Source organism: Pleuronectes platessa, chromosome 13 (assembly GCF_947347685.1).
Source record: "Pleuronectes platessa chromosome 13, fPlePla1.1, whole genome shotgun sequence".
NCBI classification, from domain to species: Eukaryota; Metazoa; Chordata; class Actinopteri; order Pleuronectiformes; family Pleuronectidae; genus Pleuronectes; species Pleuronectes platessa.
This window is the reverse complement of record NC_070638.1, coordinates 8,101,143-8,120,703: the sequence shown is the minus strand read 5'-3', so window position 1 is coordinate 8,120,703 and position 19,561 is coordinate 8,101,143. Positions and strand designations below refer to the sequence as shown.

Here is a 19,561-nt window from a genome sequence, read left to right as displayed (position 1 = left end):
ACAATACGACATTTTAACTTTGTTTATACAGTACCCTAGAAAAAAAGATAGTTTTACTGATGTAGAGCAAATTTTTATACTTCCACCAACAAGGTTATGTTTTCATTGCCTTTTTATCTGTTTTTCTTTTTGCAGGATTACACAATTTTCTTGAACATCGGTGGAAGGCTGAAGAGTGGGCAGAGGATTCGATTAAAGGGGTAGATGCAGGAAATTGTGTCACCTTTCCTTAACATTTTGAGTTTTTCACACAAAAAATTACAAAAACAGCGGAAATCTTTATACAACGCTAATATCTATGAACCGGTGAAATTGCAAGACATTTACAGAAAAGGTCTTCCATGGTTTATGTATCTGATCTCAGCACATGTACATGCAATGTGGTGATCACGTGGCCAATTAGCCGGAGCGTAGGTGTGTGCTCTCCGGGTGCCCTTCTGTGGGTGAATCATTCTAATACAGTGCCCTTTCTAAACCTGCAGATTTTAAATGGGCTGTTAGCTTGGGCCTGCGGTGATGCTGGTCTCAGTTTTCTTTCTGAAACCGTATAAGTGACCTGCATTCGTCGTTCTGCGGCATAAAGAGCCTTTCCCCTGTTTATTAAAAGTTCAGTGCACGTTGAACCCTAAACTTGAGGATCTGTTGTTGTGAACACAGTGTTGATGTGATTGACAATGTCCCTGACGTTGTCGTGTCCCAGCTGCAGCTGCTACAGAGCGCTGGTCGCCTGTTTATCAAGAGTCAATATTCAAATCCCACCAAACTTGATACTGCTTTTCCTAAACGGTTGTGATAAACAGTTCTCAAGATACGAGAGTCACATACGGACAATAAGAGAAATCTGGAAATAGTAGATTCTTCGATACATAATGTTGTGCAATAGTAGTAGTAGATTTGACGTTGGCTAATTATTAATAATCATGAAAAATGATTATTAAAATAAAAATTATTTATTAAAGATAATTAAAAATGATAAAGCTATTAATTAAGAATGGTAAAATACTTAATTAGAAATTATACGGTTATCAATTAATAATGGTTAAATAATTAATGAAAACAATAAAATTATCAATTAAGAATGAAACAATCTATAATTATTGCTTATCGTTAAGTCAATCTTTAAATATCAGTCTCAAATGATATAAGTTATATTAATAATCTCAATATTTAATATTAAAGATTATATAATAAACAATGAAGGGTTTTAAGTTCGAGCACAGGCTATGGTAATCCAGTTGTATTCACATACATATGTACAAATAATCACAGAAATACAAATACTTTAATTACAAAAGTATTTATTAAAAGGGAAATAAAGTTAATGTCATTCAATGATTCTTCATTTAACAAACTCCAATATTTCAAAGATGACAACAGCAGCAGCAGCACTTATCACAATTGTCACACATGTAATACTGAGTATCTATGTGTGTGTGTGTGTAAGAAAGAGAAAGGGGAGTGGCTATGGCGTAATGATGAGATCACGTGGTGACGTCGTCTGGCCGAAATCAAGATGTTACGTTCAAGTAATCTCAAGATGGAGGTTTATGACCTCTGTGACGACATGAGGTCGAAGACAAGATGGCGGTCGGTCGACAGTGACACAAAGGAACTTTTTAGACAAAGAGATTTCTTATCTCCTGGTTGTGGCGCCAACGGCGTCGAGATGAATTTAGGCTCTTTTAGTCAAGATTTAGCTATGTAACATGAAATATGTAAGTGTAGGTCGGGACGTGTGTAAAGCAGGTTTAGGAGAAAATTGAGAGAGAGAGGGAGAGATAGAGAGAGATCAGGAAAGCTCTCAAAACATCGTCAGAGACAAGGTCACAGAAACTTTACCACTCGGTACTCAAATTGGAGTTGTGTACCGAACTTTTTATCGGCAAAGTCTCTGCAAACCCAGTCGGACGATAACAGTGCTGCCGTAGACTCTCCATAACGGCGCAAAGCACTTTAAAACATTTCAACACGGTACAAAGGAACCGGAAGTGACGTATCGTTTCGCCGCGTTCAAACACGGACTGAAAAATAGATCCGCAATCTTCAAACAAACATACAATCAAATAAATGACACGCTAAGTATTTAAACTAGTTCTCTGCCCAGACAATTAATGAGCCTCTTACTGTGACCTTCACTGTGTTGCATGGGTTAGGGTTAGGGTTAGGGTTAGGTTTGGGTTAGGTTTGGGGTTCAGGGTTCAGGGTTTTGATTTTTGTGGCACTGGCCTACTGACCTGTTTTGTTTAATCCGGTTGGAAAATTGATTTATGTTGGGTCCAGAAGGTTTGTTTTGACAAGGTGGTGATAGTCAGGTTGGTAGAGTACAACTCCACCATCCTGGGGACCAGGGTTCAATCCCCAGGCAGAGCGTATCAGCCCGGACCATGGGGCAGAGGCAAGTCAGGATACTCCCCGGGCTTGTCACAATTGGATGATGTTATCCATCATTAAGGCCCGTAGGCACAATGGTGTCCATTTTGTGGATCCATAATTTTTCTGCCCTCTTTCTCTGCCCAACAGTCCATCGGTCGGACCTTCACGGTGTTGCATGGGTTAGGGATAGGGTTAGGTTTAGGGTTAGGGTTAGGGTGGCGCTGGTTCCTCTGTTGCAGCGGCGTCGGCTGGGTCGAATAGGATCGGATTCTTCTTGCTCCTCAACGGGATGACGTCGTTCTTCTGCAGTGATGAACAGCGGTGGCACAGTTGTTTTGGAGATCGTGGAAAAGAAAAGTCTTTGTCTCGGCAGGCGAATGAGCTTCCTGTTGCGCGGCCTTTTCAAGTTAAAAACAAAAATAGTCTTTCAAAATAAGTGTTGACTTAAGATAAAAGAAAACAGAAGCTAGAGATGAAAAATAAAACAAACTTTTGTTAAAGTTGCCCCGTTTAGAGCTGGAACATCTGAGAGACCCGGAAGGGCCCTGGTCAAAGTCCTTAGCAGGGAGAATGGCTGCGATTTTTGGGGTGTCAGGGCTTTTATTAACCTGAGGAGGGCAAGCCTCCTTGAGGTGTGGTCATGGGATGATGCTGGCTTTAAGCCAATTGAGTGTCAGAGGTCAGATCAGAGTGGGAACGGCCAGGAGCAGAGCAGGGGTTTCTGGGGAGACCCCAGGGATTAAGTTACCACCAGAAGATACAATCTCCATGCTTGATCTTAGAGGGAAAACTTTAGCTGGCTTCAGGCTGGCCCCCACGCCTCACTTTTAAAACCCATTGTGTGGACTCCACCACATGGTTAGTTCAGTAGGGACTCTTGCCCAACAATAAATACTCGAACATAAATAATGTGAAGACAGTGCAAAAACAACACTTCTCCACGATGGTTTGAACATGAAGGTTTCTTCTCGAACGTTCGTCACTTTGCTTCTTTTCTGGAGACGCCAACAGCAGCTCCCAGTCTCAGCCTCCGCACACTGTCGGCTCAGGGATCCTTTTTTTCTAATCGTTGTTATTCAGTTCAAAACAAATCCCACAAATACACCAAAAACCAACAATGTGTTAGTTTGTCTCCCAGTGACGTCTGAACATCGCCCTTCTCCCTGTGGTGCTCAGCCCCGATCCCAATACTGGAGACATAAATCTCTGAAAATGGGTCATGAGTGTAATTCAGCAAGTTTATGGAAAATAAAAAGGATAAATTATTTCCTAAAAGAGGCTTCTGAAGTAAACAATAATTAAATAAGAGTTGGGGATTATGGTTTTGAGATTGACTCCAACTAAACTAAAGATAATCAATATGTATATATCCTGAGAATTTTGTTGTGTTGTTCGATAACATGCATTCGGACTTGTTTTGGAGCATTCACTCTCTGTCTCTGTCTGTTTTGCTCAGTTATTTCAAGGCAGACACAAAAAGAAAGTATAATGATTTTTTTCTACTTTATTAATACTTAAGAAACCTTCAATGCCGGTGTTGCAGCAGCACTTTCCTCCTTGACTAAAAAAAGATTGATTTTTTTATTTAATTTTTCCTTCGTTTCTTTTCCTTCCTTCCTTCAAACCTGTGCCCTCGTCTTTCCGAAGTCGTGGTGCCAGTGTCACAACATCCTCGACCTTAATGAGTCCCGGCTTCAGTCCCATCATGAGCCGGCTGTTCCCGGAGCGAGAGATAATGAACAATATGAAAGCTGTCATCCAGTGATGTGTTCTTACATTTGCTCATTTGCCGTATAGAAAAAACGCACCCTGCCGGGTCTCAACAGGAAACTCCAAATACTGTAAACTGCAAAAGATTAACCGGGGGGATGACTGCGTGCACGGCATATGCTTAATCTCCACTCCATTTCTAATCTGTCAGGGTTTTCCTCTCTCTCTCTGAAAAAAGGGAGGAAAGTAAATCAGGACAAGCTTTTCTTTTTCAGCCGTTTTCTAGTTAAATTCAAATGAACCTTTACTGCCACTATCCCTGGTTATGCCATTCATCCCTGTAGGGGAAACGGTGGCAGAATGACTCACCGTCATTTCTCACCTCGTGACCGCGTCCTGCAGCCTCCACTAGCAGATTCTTTACAGAAAGATGTTTGATCCTTGACATAAATCTGAAATGATTAATATCCACCGGCTGTGAGGTGCCTGAACTGCTTGTCGAATGTCATCTATGCCGGGTGAGAGTTCCCCAGCATAAGAATGAACCGTCAGCATGTTCCGGGGTCACTTGTAGCGGTAGCAGACAAGTCACCGGACTGATTTTCTCCGAAGATCCTGACGCCACTGCCGCATCAACTTACTCATTAAATCAGTTTGTTGATGCTTTCTTTGCTCATATCAGTTGAATGATAGGAGTCTAATGTTGGTGTCTGTGGGAAAGCGGTTAAGGAGGAGAGCCTCACAGGGTTCAGGTTCACTTCCCCTCGATACTTAAAGAGAAATGTATAGAACACATAGCCAAGTGGGGTGGCTGAACTCGTGTGTATGATTTTATCACCTCTGGCGAAAAGGAGGTTATATTTTCATCTGCATTCGTTTGATGGCTGAAAGCAAGATACGCGGAAACGACTAAATGGATTCCAATGGAACCTGGTGGGAGGATGTGGTAACAAATTTTTTTTTTGTGAGATATTTTTATTTTTATTTTTTTCAGTGGTTTTTCAGTGAATAATTCATGGACCTTGATCAGGTATCTTTAGGGGATGTGTATGGATGTGTGGATTTAAAGGGAATGTTTGCCCTTGGCCGAGGTATGCTCCCTGCTGAGGGACAACCTGGTTTATTAAAAAAATCTGTTTATTCTTCTAATTTAGACGATACACTTGATTTTGCTTGACACATAGACTGAAAAGCATCACCGTATCCTAACTATTCATAAGAATCCAACAATGGGCGACAGTGAAACACTATATGTTTGGAGCATTCCTTGAAAGTCTGTAAAAACCCACAGGAAAATTCAAAGCACATGTATGTTCTTGACACATGATGGTTCACATGTGTGACCATTTTCTGGTCAGTTCTGTGCTATACTTATGGTTTCATGTAGCGCAGAACGCATTACCTCAGATGTCACAATTTCCATTTATACTTTTAGTTTTATCTCTTCCACGTGAACACGTTTTCATGTTTCCACCCACGTTCACCTCTTCGGCTGACCCTGTCAAATACATGTGCATATTTCATTTGCATGTGAAAGCTTCACATCCCATCACCACCACCATCACCAACTCCGTGGAAAAAAAACAAGTGGGTATGGAATTGCAATCACTTCTTCTCCTGCTGTGCGTCACTTTTAATCATTTCCATTTACTGTATGACTACGTCACACACACAAACAAACCTACCAGTGCTCTTCCTCTGTCTCAGAACAAGGGCTGAATTCCCCCAACAGGAAGCTCCTTCCAGCTGGATCGTGGTCAGCTCATCTTCTCTGAGGCGACATGTTTTGACAGCCCACCCACTCAGGTCCCCCGAAGGTATAACCCTAGGAATATAGTGGAGGGACACATCCGGTCAAAGAAACTACACGACTGACTCCCAGAACACGCGTCACACATGGACTCGGCTGAGGTGGAGGTCCTCATGATCCCAAATCCATGCTTCCACCTCGATGCCTTCAGCCATTGAGGCCACGGCAGCTTGAAGCAACTAATGACTTTTACTCTCCTGCACATCACAAGGGTTTGAAAAACATCACATGTAAGTGTGCGCTAGAAAAAGGCTTTAAACACGTAGAGAGGGTTTTACAGTCATCAATGTTTAATAGTGTCAACTGATATAACCAAAGTTTTTGCATTGAGGAAAACTTCTCCCGACCAAACAGAAAAAACATTCTGTCACTAATGTCAAAGTCCAGTTTACCCGTCGCAGTACGAGTCTCAAAATAAACTCACTGAGTCCATGTTATATGGCTGCTGTAGAGATTTGATAGAGTGACATAATTTTTCTCATCAAAGGGCTTCTCCATATTTGTCATAATTGAATATTTTCGAATTGAAACAAAATTGATTCAGAACAAAATGGAGAATTTCACTACCAGTGCAATACAAACCAGAGACAAAGTGAACTGACACATTCCAAATCTTGGGAAACGTCTATAATCATTACATCACCAGCCGAATAATCACATTCCACAGCTCAGACAAACTGGAAGAGAAAATGACGCTATGGTGAAAAAAATACATGGTTTACATTAGAAGCTTTAACATCCTCACAGTAAAACTTGGCACCACCGCCCTGAACATATAGATCTGTGTAGAAAATAAACACAATGGACAGAACAGAGGATCAATGACCAATCACAGCGCTGGGGCCTGAAGTGAAGAGTAACATTGATGCGGTGTCTGCCCTGTGCACTGAGATCACGACCCAGGAAGCTGTTTTAAAAATAAACCAGCACTTGTCACTGACAGGTCGCTGCACAGAGGAAATTGGAGTGACTTGGCAGTTTGCAATGTGGCCTCGCAGCAAGGACGTCTGAGGCGCGGTGACCACTGTTCGCCGGAGTATGGCTGCTGACCGAAGTCGCAGTAAGAAAATGAGACGTCTCCATGAGGATCAATACGTATAATGAACCTCAATAAGTCCTTGTTTTTCTTCTCCACTCAATAAAGAAGTAAGCTCTGCGGCAAGGGAAAGGCAGATTATGAGAGAGGTGAGGGATGATGGGGTTATAATGAAATGAACACGATAAGTCATCTATACCGAATGTGGGGATACTTTAATCCAAGGTTGTTCTAGAGCAACAAATAACTCCATTCCTCTGTGTAAATACTTGATTAACAGAAGTAACAACAATCACGGTGAAACTAGGGAATAGAGGAAAACAGTAGAGGACGAGTGGCAGCATTCACTTCCAGCTAGTTCCACTGTGACCAAAAGAGGGCGCTGTGGCTCAGCTGCCAGGTTTGCTGCTGCTGTTTGACAGCACAGAAGTTGTCAGCTTATGAATCGGGGGCCTGTGGGCTGACATCCTGCCCTTGAATAAATAATACTTCCTCCTCAGTTCGTCTAATCTTTGATGCACCAACTTTCTGTCTGAGGATAGCGGCTGATGTTAGAGCTGGTTAATTGCTTGTGAAAGAATGGAACCAGGAATCGTTAAATCTGGGACGTTAAAGTTCAAACTGCATGTTGGACCCTGGTGGAGCCCGCACGCTCACAAACACCCACATAAACATGAGGAGCATTGATGTGGTTTATTAAGGCTAAAATGTTTGTTACAGAAATCCTGCTGTGATTCCCCCAAAAGGCAGCGTTTATATACTATCTTTGCTAAATAAGAATTTCTGCCAAATAACATGGCTGCACAGTCTATGTTGGAGCGCGGCCCGTGCAGATTGGCACCATCGCCACTTCTCCACGCTGGACTGGAAACCACATCGGGTCCTACTTGGACACGGGACAGTTTAATTACACGCCCGCTGCCTTCACTGACTGCGTTGTGGATTTGATAATGAACACGTCACAGCTACCAGGAATCCAGCTGGTGTAATAACCGCCTTATTGGTATTAGCATTGGCACGGACACGCTGTATCCTGAGTGCTGGTAAACGACAGCGGGGCAGTGTCGCCACAGCTCCACAGAGAGGTAACACAGAGCCATCGGGGAGCTCCAATGTGTTGATGCAGTCACACAGCGCTGCGTTCACTCGATACCGCTGCTTAAAGCAATCTGAATGTAAATAAAAGGCTCGAGCCAAGACTGGAACCTGCAGCCTCCTCTGATTGACAGACGGGGTTTTTAAACAGGTGGCAAAATTAGACCAAATCCGTTTCCAAGATCCTAATAGTTGCTTAAGGACAGATTTTTTATTTTTCATGTTTTCTTTTCCTGCGTAACAGGCCTGTGTATTTAACCAGAGATCAACTGGGAAACAGACAAAATGCTCTGTTTGAATCTGAATGTATGTCAGTAAAAATAAATTGACATTTTGTAAACAAAACCATTCCAAGATATCAAATTTATGATATTGTTATTGGCATGCAAAGCTAATTTATGTAGCTCAAATGGCTCTGTTTACATCTACGAGGATTAATGCTTATAAAGTGTGACAGTGAATTATAATTATATGAATTAGCCGGGAGTATTTTTTTCTTTAAACAAACAGTTGGAAGTTTACGAACTTGGCCGAGGAGGTTATGTTTTCAGCCCAGGTCCGATTGATTGTGAACAACATTACACACAAACAACTGGACGGATTGCTACACAAATTTCGTGAAAGTTGTGATATAGGTCAGTGATGGACCCAATACATTTTGGTGCAGATCCACAGTGGATCGTGGAATCTATTTAGCTTTCCATCAATGTGAGATTTTTTTTTTTAATTTTCACTCTTTTCACAGGGAATGATTCATGGATCTTGATTTTCTCTTAAACTCAGGCAAATTTAGGCAACTGATGGAAAGTGATGTGTGTGTTGTTATCCAGTTATATATCATGTAATGTTAAATGTCCCCAAATGCACATTCATGAGCACCTAATTTTACAAACATGCTGCAACAGAAAACTTGAATTTACCCTCCATTGAATTCCACATGCACAAAAGGGCTGGCAATGAACAGCTCGCAGTTTTGACATGAATAATGCAAACACCCGAGCTGACTCACACTTCATGATCACTTTGATGTTTTATCTCAACTATTGTCTGAAGAGATTTTTGCATTCTTGTTGCAGAGATTTCCTTTTCATTCCGGGGCTTTTCTCCTTTTTCATCAGCATCCACCTCCAACATCTGAAAATAGGATTCTCCACATCCTCCCTAACTGGATTTCACACTCAGCCCCTTTTGTGTGACATACAGCTGGGTGAGAGATATTGCCTCATAATCGATCTGCATGGTAGTGACAGTCCGGACGCATTATTAATCATTTCCCCTGTAGTGGTATTTTGTGTCATTTCCGCTGAAGATTCTCTCTCGATATTGCTTGTGTGACATCTGACATTGCAATACAATTTTTTTTTGGTTCGGGGCTAATTATATAACAGCCCTTTCTGTTATCCAGGCTTTTAAGGCACCGCAAAGAGAAAAGGCTTCGGCTGCACTGAAGGTCGTCTGATGGGTCCAAGTAATAATTGGCATTGTCCGCTGACTGGAGCCCTTCCAAGGTACATACCAGTCAGACAACAGAGCGCCACCAAAATAGCAAACCACACAGGTCTTGCATGTTTTAGGGAGCCTGACTGTATGAGGTTAGCCGTGTCGTGAACTGTTGCTGCAGCCTGTCAAGGGCAATCACCTGGTGGGATCTGAAAGAGGAGGGAGCGTTGGCTCTGAGCTATGCGGGGCCCAATCCATTTATACTCAGACTGACGTACGCTGTTTCTGTCTGTGTCTCTCTGTGGGTTGGCCGGCCAGACACTGACAACCTAAATCATGTTCTGTTTGAAAATAACGAGGAACAAATGACTTATTATTTATCCAGCTTGCACTAATCTCATGATTATTTTATGCTTCGACGTGCCCTCTTTTGAGAGAGGGCAGCCGGGCGAGCCTCATTCTCTTTTTCTGTGTGTGTTTCTCCTAATGTTTTTTTAAAAGATCAGGGTCCCTTGATGTTTAATTAAGGTTTGGTGTCTTTTCATGCATCAGGGGACAATATCAACCTGGACTTACTTCAAACGGTTTGCATACAAAATAATTTAAAAACTCCAGCTTGACCCAACAGTTCCCTTGTGAAACCACATTTAAATTCACCAGATCTGGATTTGCTCTGCATCGAATTGCACATATTCGTAAGCATCAGTCAATATGTCTGAAATCCCGGATCTGGATCTGGATCAAAATCTAGTCATGCCCGACCCCTAATGTCCTTGGTGGATGTATATATCAGCGATATGTCATAACCGCTGATAACTTATAGAATCTCCCGTCTCAGCTACACATTGGTACAAATTGAAGGCTTCTAGCCCTGTTTTGTGGTTTAAGGACAATTCAAGGACACTATAATCTGGATTTTAATCTGCTCTGCACCAAATTGTACACATAAATACCCACCTCCTAAATGAGCCTGATTATCATTCATGAATATCCGAGAATTATTCCCACAGAAAATTACCCAAAATCTGGCAATGCTAATGCAAGTGAGAAAATATTCTTGAATCTGTTACTTTATCCTGATCCCAACCAAAATTGAATGGATTCTTTATCGGCAGATCTTCCATCTTTCCCTTAAGTTCTGTCAAAATCCATTGATTTGTTTTTGTGTAATCTTGTTCACAAAAAAACAAACATGACCTCCTTGGTAGAGATATCAATCATAAACTTTGGTCCAAGGCTTGTATTGTTCCTGAGATCATTCCCCAGTTTATTCTTCAAGGTGGTTAACATGATAAGATTTTATATTTAAATATGAACTTGATCCTGTGAAATCACAACGTTCAGCCTCCTGCGGTTCTGTTTGTTTTCCCAACCTGTCATCGCAGACCAAAGAAGATCTCTCAGCTTGTTTGAGTTTAATAGCGACTTACAGGTCTTTGCTTTTCATTGTGAACAGGAAACCTTAAAACTCATCTAATCTCCAAAAGATGAGCTGTTAGGTTTAAAAGGGAATGGATGGACATAGGAGGAATGTGAGTAACGCAGCCCGACCAGCCCGGCCAGTGATGATGGCGGCCGTGTTCAGGGCGTGTTCCCTGACGATGGATTTGCTATAACTCAACATTTGCCGCTGCCAGCTTGCTGGATTGGTCGCCACTTTTGTCACATGATAGTGTGGGAGCTTTAAATACGGGCCCGGAGCGTCAGCTGTCGAGAAATATCTCTCAGTGCAAAGACAAAGGGATTTGGTACAGTCAGTGTGGTTATAGAAAACACGTCTGTAAAGCGAACAGAAGCAAACGATTTACGGGGGACATTGACACAAGATGGCAAAATCAACAAATGTGTCTCAAAAAGACAAACACAGGACTGAGTTGGTATCACTGCTTGTTGAAGGGATGGTTCAAAGTCAGACACTGTTCGGCGTCATCAGTCCTCCGAAGTTGCAGGAGAAGTTGTTTATTTGTTTTCTTGTTTACCATTGTTTATTTGTGGATAGGTCATATTTCATGCTGCATCTGTCAAGATGCACAAAATGAAAATAGATCGCAGCAGCAGCGCACAGATCAGAACGTCCTCTTCAATCCACACTCAATGTGCTGCGCCACCCACTCACGAAATAAAAATAACAACAATAACGCAGCACGAGCGAAATTGTGAGCCTCTAACCACAGAAGACACTCATTTGACACACAGATATTTTTCAGTCCTACAGGACTGTGACCAAATAAAGAACTCAGTCCTCTTAATTAAGGTTATTATCTTTGAGTTCATACCTGGATTTGAAATGAGCTGCTCCACTGTGATGTAAAGAAATGGCAGATTGAAAATGAATGGTTTAGGTGTCAGCTAGTATGCAAATCTATGTAAAGATCATATGCCACATATTTAAAGAATATCAGTTTTCACACAGATAGAAATAGAAAAATGTTCTTTTCCTTGAAATCACTTCCTCTTGAACAACGATGGAAATCATCACATCCATAACCGGTTAGTAACCTTGTGTTTGACCTTGACATGGGGGGACAGGGGACAAATAAAGTTGAATTTGAATAACATACTGCAGCAATACAATACTTTTTCTAAATGCAAGGGTACTGGATGGTTCTCGGTACCAGCCGATTGAAAAAAGATATCGGTATTGGGAAGGGAAAAATTCTCTGGAATATACCCAATTATGTTTTTTTGGGGAGAGCACAACCTCCGTTCCACAGAGGAATCTGTTTGGTTTATAAAGTGACATTTTTCAAGTATGTTCATAGGTTTATACACAGGAATTGGAAGAGTAAATTCATTTAATTCTAAATTAGTTTTTATCCCAAATCAAATCCTCCGTGAAATCTGCTCCTCTCTAAATCAATTTGCAGATGGCTAGAATGTTTGTTCGAGTTACTTACACCCCTGTGAGCTTAACTCCTTGACAAATGAAACACCAAAGGACCTCACCCTGCCTGTCGCTCCGTCTGTCTCCCTTCATGCGTGAGGATGGCAGCCTCACAAAGTGCGTCTTAGTGTCAACCCCCGTTAAATTTCTCCACTTTCCTGTTTGCTTTGAAGGGAAAGGATCACTCAGGTCTCACCACACTCACCATCCGAGATCAGACGGAGATGACATTCTGCGAATCCTATTCTGGGCTGGATTGGATTTGAATGCTCTGCAAATCCCTACTGATCAGACCGGATAAATGGTCATCGTAAGGATTTGTCCCAGCGACTAATTCCCTCTCATTGGTCGCCAATTTTGAATAATAATCAAGGATAATTGCTGGGAATTGCGGTTCATCATGCAGCATTGTGACATTGTAATTTAAACAAACTTCACCCGCTCCTCTTGTCCTGCAATTACCAGCCGCCACAATTTACTGAACAAGGTCATCAGTCCGAGATAAGCGGGGGGGGTTAAACGAGGTCACACGTGTGTTGATAGAAATAGCCCAATTAACGCTCAGGCACCGGGCGCGGGCGTTTCAGCTGATACAGTTTTCCATCATCGATGATGTACACACACACACAACAACCATTGTCTTAAATAGAAGCACAAAGCCATATCCTTTTATAGTCCTCCCCCTGTTGTTGGCAGTCTGCTTGGGCATGGATGGAGGGGGGGGGTGGGGGGGGGGGGGGTTGACCCTTGCGGACAGTGGATAAATGGACCTCACCTCCTCCAGCTGCAGTGTGCTGGATCCCTCTGCCCTGAGTCCTCCCCTCCCGTCTCCCTAGAGCTCCTCACAATGGCCCCCAAGAAGAAGGAGGAACCTAAACCCGCGGCACCAGTGGCCCCACCGGAGCCTGAGCGCCCCAAGACCCCGGAGTTTGACCCCACATCAGTGACGGTAAAAAACTACACAAACAGTCACATTACGCTATAATGAGGAGGCTGTGAACTGAATTTAGATGAAGAAAGTGTTTCAATCTCTTAAATGACTGAGACTGGATATGAAAATGTATCTTTATGAAGTGGTTCATTGAAAATTGTGAAATAGAAAATCATCTTTCTTATATACACATATATATTATTCCTAGTAATGATGACATTTCGAAGAAACTGTTTTGAAAGAGCATCAGAGACCCCATGTGACCTAAACTTGGCAGTGCATGCAGAACAGACCTGTGCAGCCATCTGAGTGGGAATTCTGGCCACTTGCACGATATGATTCATCATTTTTTCTTTTGAAGTAAAGCTTTAAACGTGCATTTAAAATGGAAATATACAGTTAAGGCAGCTGTGACTTCATGGTGAGCTTCAGAGGGAAACTATAGCTGATACCACACATCATGGAAAGATCTTCTGCTGACTTGGCCCCTTCTCAATGGATGAATGTTTTCCTGGTTGGACGAGACGCCATGTTACAATGGAGAGCGGTTAAAGCCACAAAATATGATTTTCATTATGTCGGGGCACAGCAGACCACCCGCACCATTCCTCTGATGGTGGAAATGGGAGAGGAAGAAAAATACGGATAATTGCATCCATCGCCATCCATCTTCAAGCCGGCTTAGATAAGTGTTTAGATAATATTTTCACAAAGCCTCCAGGAGGGAGTGGGGTTTGTGGACATCCAGACATTGTACAGAGACCGAGGGCACTATCTGATGGGAGTCCAACACATACACAGACTATAAATAGTCAACATTTGTCACGGGTGCTGAGAATAATGATCTTTTTTTTTTTTTGCCTAAGAATAACACATTTAAATGGGCGAGCACGGCAGATTGTAAAACCAAACCGACACACTGACACAGAAGCTTGTAAAACTAAAGAAAGACATCTGTATTGTGGTAATCTGACCTTAATACAAAAAAAAAAAACACGTTCTAAATCTAAATCATGTGGGACTGTGTTATTCATCAGCTTTGTTTTTTTTTATATATTCAACACATGAAATAACCAACACCCATGATCACCAAGGTTATGAATTACTGACCTCGTCTGTATTTATAACCCCAGAGATCCTTTCACACGTATCGCATCCGAAAATAAACTCGAATGAATCGGACAGCCGCAGTAAGACGGGGGATGTTAGGCCAAAAGTCCCCGATAAGTGATGTCCAGAGACTAGAACAGATGCACGCTGTCACTCCAGCTGCTGGCACGAGGAGGTCGGAGAGCTCTGAGACTAACAGTTGCTCTCTGGTGATTTTCAACTCATTTGCTTTCCTCCTGTCGATGCTTTGTCTCTTTTCAGCTGGAGTTCACCCCTGAGCAAATTGAGGGTAAGGCCCAAGGTTGTTGTTGTCACCATTTGTGTTGCATGGACTGCGTGCTATGCATAGAAGGGATTGTGCGATTGTGCTCTCCATTAGAGTGTGTGTGAGAAATGTTCAACGGCAGCTGAGGGTTCAGGGCTATGCTATTTTTTCAAAACAAACGCCCCCATCCAAGTGGATCCCTTTGACCCGCATGTGTCAATCAGCGTGGAGTCAACATCTTCAGGTTTGAGTGTTTCTGGCTCCGGCTCTAACGGAGCAGCCTTCTTAAACTGATGCTTGTCAGTGTGTATCATTACTACACAGGCAGCATCTTCAAGGCCTCTCCTCAAAAAGCTGCATGCACTCACAACGAGCTGTTGAGAATTGTGGAGAAGTGAACGCCCTTTTTTTATGTTCACAGATTTCAAAGATTCTTTCCAGCTGTTTGACAGGACTCCAGCCAACGAGATGAAAATCACTTACGCCCAGTGCGGTGACCTAATTAGGGCTCTGGGCCAGAACCCTACAAACGCAGAGATCATCCACGTCCTGGGGAAACCTAAGCCTGAAGGTTGGTAGCGTGCACCTCACGATACCGAGGGATTCCCCAGTGTGTGTTTTAGATGAGTGTGCGTGCCAAACGTGGGTCCAGCTTGTGTTGAAAGACTCAAATAGATTCAAACACCGGCCTGAGTTATTTTTGACTTTGGTCAAAATCAGCACTTTTCATTATTTTCATTTCCACAGACATGCAGACCAAGATGCTTGACTTTGACCAGTTCCTCTCCATCCACCAGCACATCTGCAAGGCCAAGAACCGTGGAACATATGAGGACTTTGTGGAGGGTCTGAGGGTGTTCGACAAGGAGGGGAACGGCTCAGTCATGGGAGCTGAGCTCCGGCACGTTCTGGCAACACTGGGTGAGTATGACCGCACACAGATGTCTTATATAACTGCTGGTAATGAGAATTCTCACTGAGCCCACTCGTTTTTTCCCCTTTCAGGTGAGAAGATGAGGGAGGACGAGGTGGAGCAGCTGATGCAAAACCAGGAGGATCCGAATGGATGCATCAATTATGAAGCTTTTGTGAAATACATTATGGCATCTTAAAAAGGGTCCATGTGTGTCAGCCTTGTTGTCACTGTGGTGCTACATCACTCTGCCTCATGAAATCTATATGTGTGAGTAATGAGTAGTTTGCCCTTCACTGAGAATATAAATACTGGATTATAATTCAGGTTTGTGTGAATCCTATCATGTATACTTCTTATTTCCATGCTTCTACATTACATCTACAACTCATCAATATATCTATTTCCTACTATTTATTTTAGGATTGTGTGCACAGACTTCACACTGCCCCTGGTCGCACTGTAGATACTCATCAATAAATAAACACATTTGATGGAGTTGTCTCTTTTGAAACAATCCTCCTTTGCTGGAGTTAGAGTTATGTAATTAGGAAGAAGGCAGCTTCCCTGTCAGGGGACCCCAGGGAAAACCCCCGAACATGGTGGAGAGACAACAGATCTCATAAGTCCTCGGAATGCTGCATGCTACCCCCGGAGGAGCTGGAGGATGCTGCTGAGGAGAGAGATGTCTGTGCTGCTTTGTTTAACCTGCCAGCTGGTTTGATGGATGGATTAAAAGAGGGAACAAGGAGAGATGACAGGTTTTCCTTGTTTTGATTCCTGCTTTTAATTTAGGACCAAACTGAATCACAAACATTATTATAAATCAGACATATATTATTATATTAAATAACGATTTAAATATAGATTTATTTTTGTCTTTACTCTATAGTCTGGGTTAATTGCAGAGGGAGTCGTACCGTGTACAGATTGTTGAGGCCTATGAGGCTAAGTAAGATTATAGTCTTATAATAATAACAAAATGTGTTTCGAAAAATGTATTACATTACAATAATAAGTACCTCTGGCTACACATGCATAAAGGCAAACTTTTTTACATTTAAGTGTCATCAATTAAGAAGATACAAATATGAATTAACTGGTATTATTCTGTTGTTACCTAAAATTGTTGGAAATACATGAAAATGTTGTTCAACACAACTTGTGAAAAAAACTTGTTTGGCATTTTTTACATAAAACTAATCCAATTAATTATTACATTGTTACTTTTGTAGGATCACCACAATATAATAATTGAAAACCTAAATCAAGGGGGAAAAAAATAAGAAAAAGTATTTACTATAGGGATCCATCATTGGATATGGAAATATGAAAAATACTTGTATTTCCTCTCATTGGCCACTAGATAGCGCTGTCCCTCAAGTTATTGTTGAGTATTTAAGGAGCAGACTCTTAAAGTCGATCCTGTGCAGATCAACTGGTCTCATGTGTTCCCTGCTCTTGGTTCTGGTTCACAGCTGAGCCGCAGAGCTCTGAACAAACTGGGATCATCTGCCATGTCGGCTGATTTACACCATTTATATATCGGTGTGTTTGCCAAGTTCAGCCCGGCAGCTTTAACCAGCACCAACAAACATCAGCAGGTTCCTGTTGCCTGAACTGACAGTTCTCAAGCTGGAGCTAAAAGTGGTTTGCTAGAGGCTGAAGATAAATGACCACTTGTGTTGCTCACATTTATTTCCCTTCAAGCAGAGTTAGGGTTCGGCGGTACAAAGTGCAATGTAGAAACCATTCAGTCAAATTTACAAATTTCAAATGTCTTCTGCATCTGTTTAATTTAGCATACACTAAGAACTATGATGCACATTTTGTACGTTTGGAAACAGTGTTTTCAGCTGCAGTGCAGAAGTTGATGCCTGGTTGACCCTGCCAGCTTGTTAGGGGGTCATTTGGAAACACATTCAGCCGTGCAATTTTAAACTTTACCACTAATAAAACCTTTACCTTCAGCACAAATAGCTTCTTCACAAAACCTCGCCCTCACTGGCCTCCGTCGCACCACGTCTCCCTCAGTCAGCTCTCCACTTCCAGCCCGAGCGCCAGGCTATATATTTATAGCCATTATTTCTGCAAAGCCAATTTTCCGCTGGACGTCCAGTGAGAAAGGCAACCGTTTTATGGTTGCTTGGATATTTTGACTCGACCACAGAGCTTGGGTAATTCAGTAAACCGACTGCATCGTAATGAAATCATTTCCTTAATGTGATTCCAGGTAAAGAGTGACGCCGTTCTGACGAAAGTGCACTTTAATCGTACGAAGCCACAATTCCCAAGGGTTCGTGCTTATAGGAAATATGTTTGTGAAATGAAATAGTCTCCTTTCAAATTATTTGCTTTGGCCGGACTGATATGAATAATATCCAATGTTCCCTTTGCATATTTATTGGACCTTCAGGAGGATTCAGCTGAAGAGAATAACTCCTAAGCTTCGGGGCCACAGGCATAAACTAAACCAAATGCAGTCCACCATACTTCCATTAGGAGAAACTGTTTAACAATGTCTCTTGTTAGCGGGTGGCAGGGCCATAACGCTAATAAGTGACCAATGGGATCATGTTTCTCATTGGGAACCAGGATATAATCAATATACTAAACTTAAAACTGTTTCCTCTGTTTTCACTGTAGTTTCTGATTTGCTCTCGAGGAAATATGACCAATTACTGCTGATCAGTCCTGCAGTTCATTATCTGTCCTTGAAAGAAGAGACATCCCAACTTCCATTCCTTTGGCCAGGCCTGTGGTTGAGCCTACATTACCCAGAATGCAACATAAAGTGTTTTCATCAAAGTCTGGTAAGAAATGTCGATGGTGGACACGGAGGCAACCTGGACTGAAACTCTAAGCTTTTCAGACATAAGGGCTTTGGATTGGTTTATGTGACAAGTCAAACTTCCTCAGGAGCCACAATAAAATAAACTATTGTTGGGCTTCATCTTTTTACAGATTGGAGAGTAATCCCATTCACAAATAAAAGACTTTTACCTTGTCTGCATTTGTTTCTTTATTATGTAGCCGGATTACACAATAAGTTGCGGGACATGACTCCAGGAGGAACTTGTTGAGTTTCAGTGTGGACCTCGATTGGCAGGCGGAAGGTTGTTTGTCCTTTTTGTTTATTTCTCAGAAAATAATTCATGGATCTTTATTTGAATTTTTTATATTTAGGTGTAGAATTTGATGCAGATCCTATTAGAAATCCAGATCTATAGAGTTTGAATGTGGTTTCACAAGGAGCCTGTCGGGCCTTGGTGGAGATATTAACTGTACCGAGAGCCATTCTACTTTAAAGGTATGTGATCTAATGAACTCTAGTGAAATCGACAAGGTGATGTCACCACAATGTGGACGAGATCGGTCATTCTAAAACCAATAAATCCAGATGAATCGACCTCAACAGCGCTGTGTTCTTCTATAGGATTCTCTTCAGCGTTAGAGATTTTACATAATAAATGACGAAGCAATGTAAAGACGGTGCTGGTAGCCTCGGGCTGCCATGCCAGCTCTTTATTTTTAGCCGAGGTAATGACTGGTGAAAGGCAGTTCAATATGGACGCACGGGAGCTCAGGGCAAACAATCCTCAAAGAAGTGCAGATGTGCCGCTCGCCTCTGGCATCGGAGCAGCTCCTCCACTGTCGTGCCTTTCATGCTGTTGTCGACTATCAGAGGCATTAATTGTCACAACAAGGCTTTATTAGGCTGCATCAAAGTCCCGGCTAATTGTTTGGGGATGTATAACTCAAAGAGTCCTGGGGGCTCCTGGTCACAGGCAGTAGTTCTGCTCCACTTCACTCCGGCCCTGAAACTGCCTCTACTTTCATATTACATAACCTTTAGCAGGCGTGTGTGCTCAGGGCATCTTCCCCTCCACAACTACAAACTATATTTACATGTCACAGTGCCAGAGCAGCATAGAGCGCCTCCTCCCATCATGAGGATAATTACTTGATTGAGTCATTACACGAGTGCTGCGTT

The 19,561-nt window shown here is 42.2% G+C and overlaps 1 protein-coding gene across 1 annotated transcript; it reads left to right on the top strand.

Annotated features, from left to right (window-relative positions):
* Positions 1 to 13,139: 13,139 nt before the first annotated feature.
* myl13 (myosin, light chain 13) lies at positions 13,140 to 16,065 on the top strand. The gene is made up of 5 exons (XM_053438081.1): positions 13,140 to 13,297; positions 14,651 to 14,678; positions 15,076 to 15,225; positions 15,402 to 15,575; positions 15,660 to 16,065. Exons 1-5 carry the CDS (start codon positions 13,196 to 13,198, stop codon positions 15,764 to 15,766), a joined length of 561 nt encoding a protein of 186 aa, XP_053294056.1. The 5' UTR covers positions 13,140 to 13,195; the 3' UTR covers positions 15,767 to 16,065.
* The last annotated feature ends 3,496 nt before the right edge of the window (positions 16,066 to 19,561 follow it).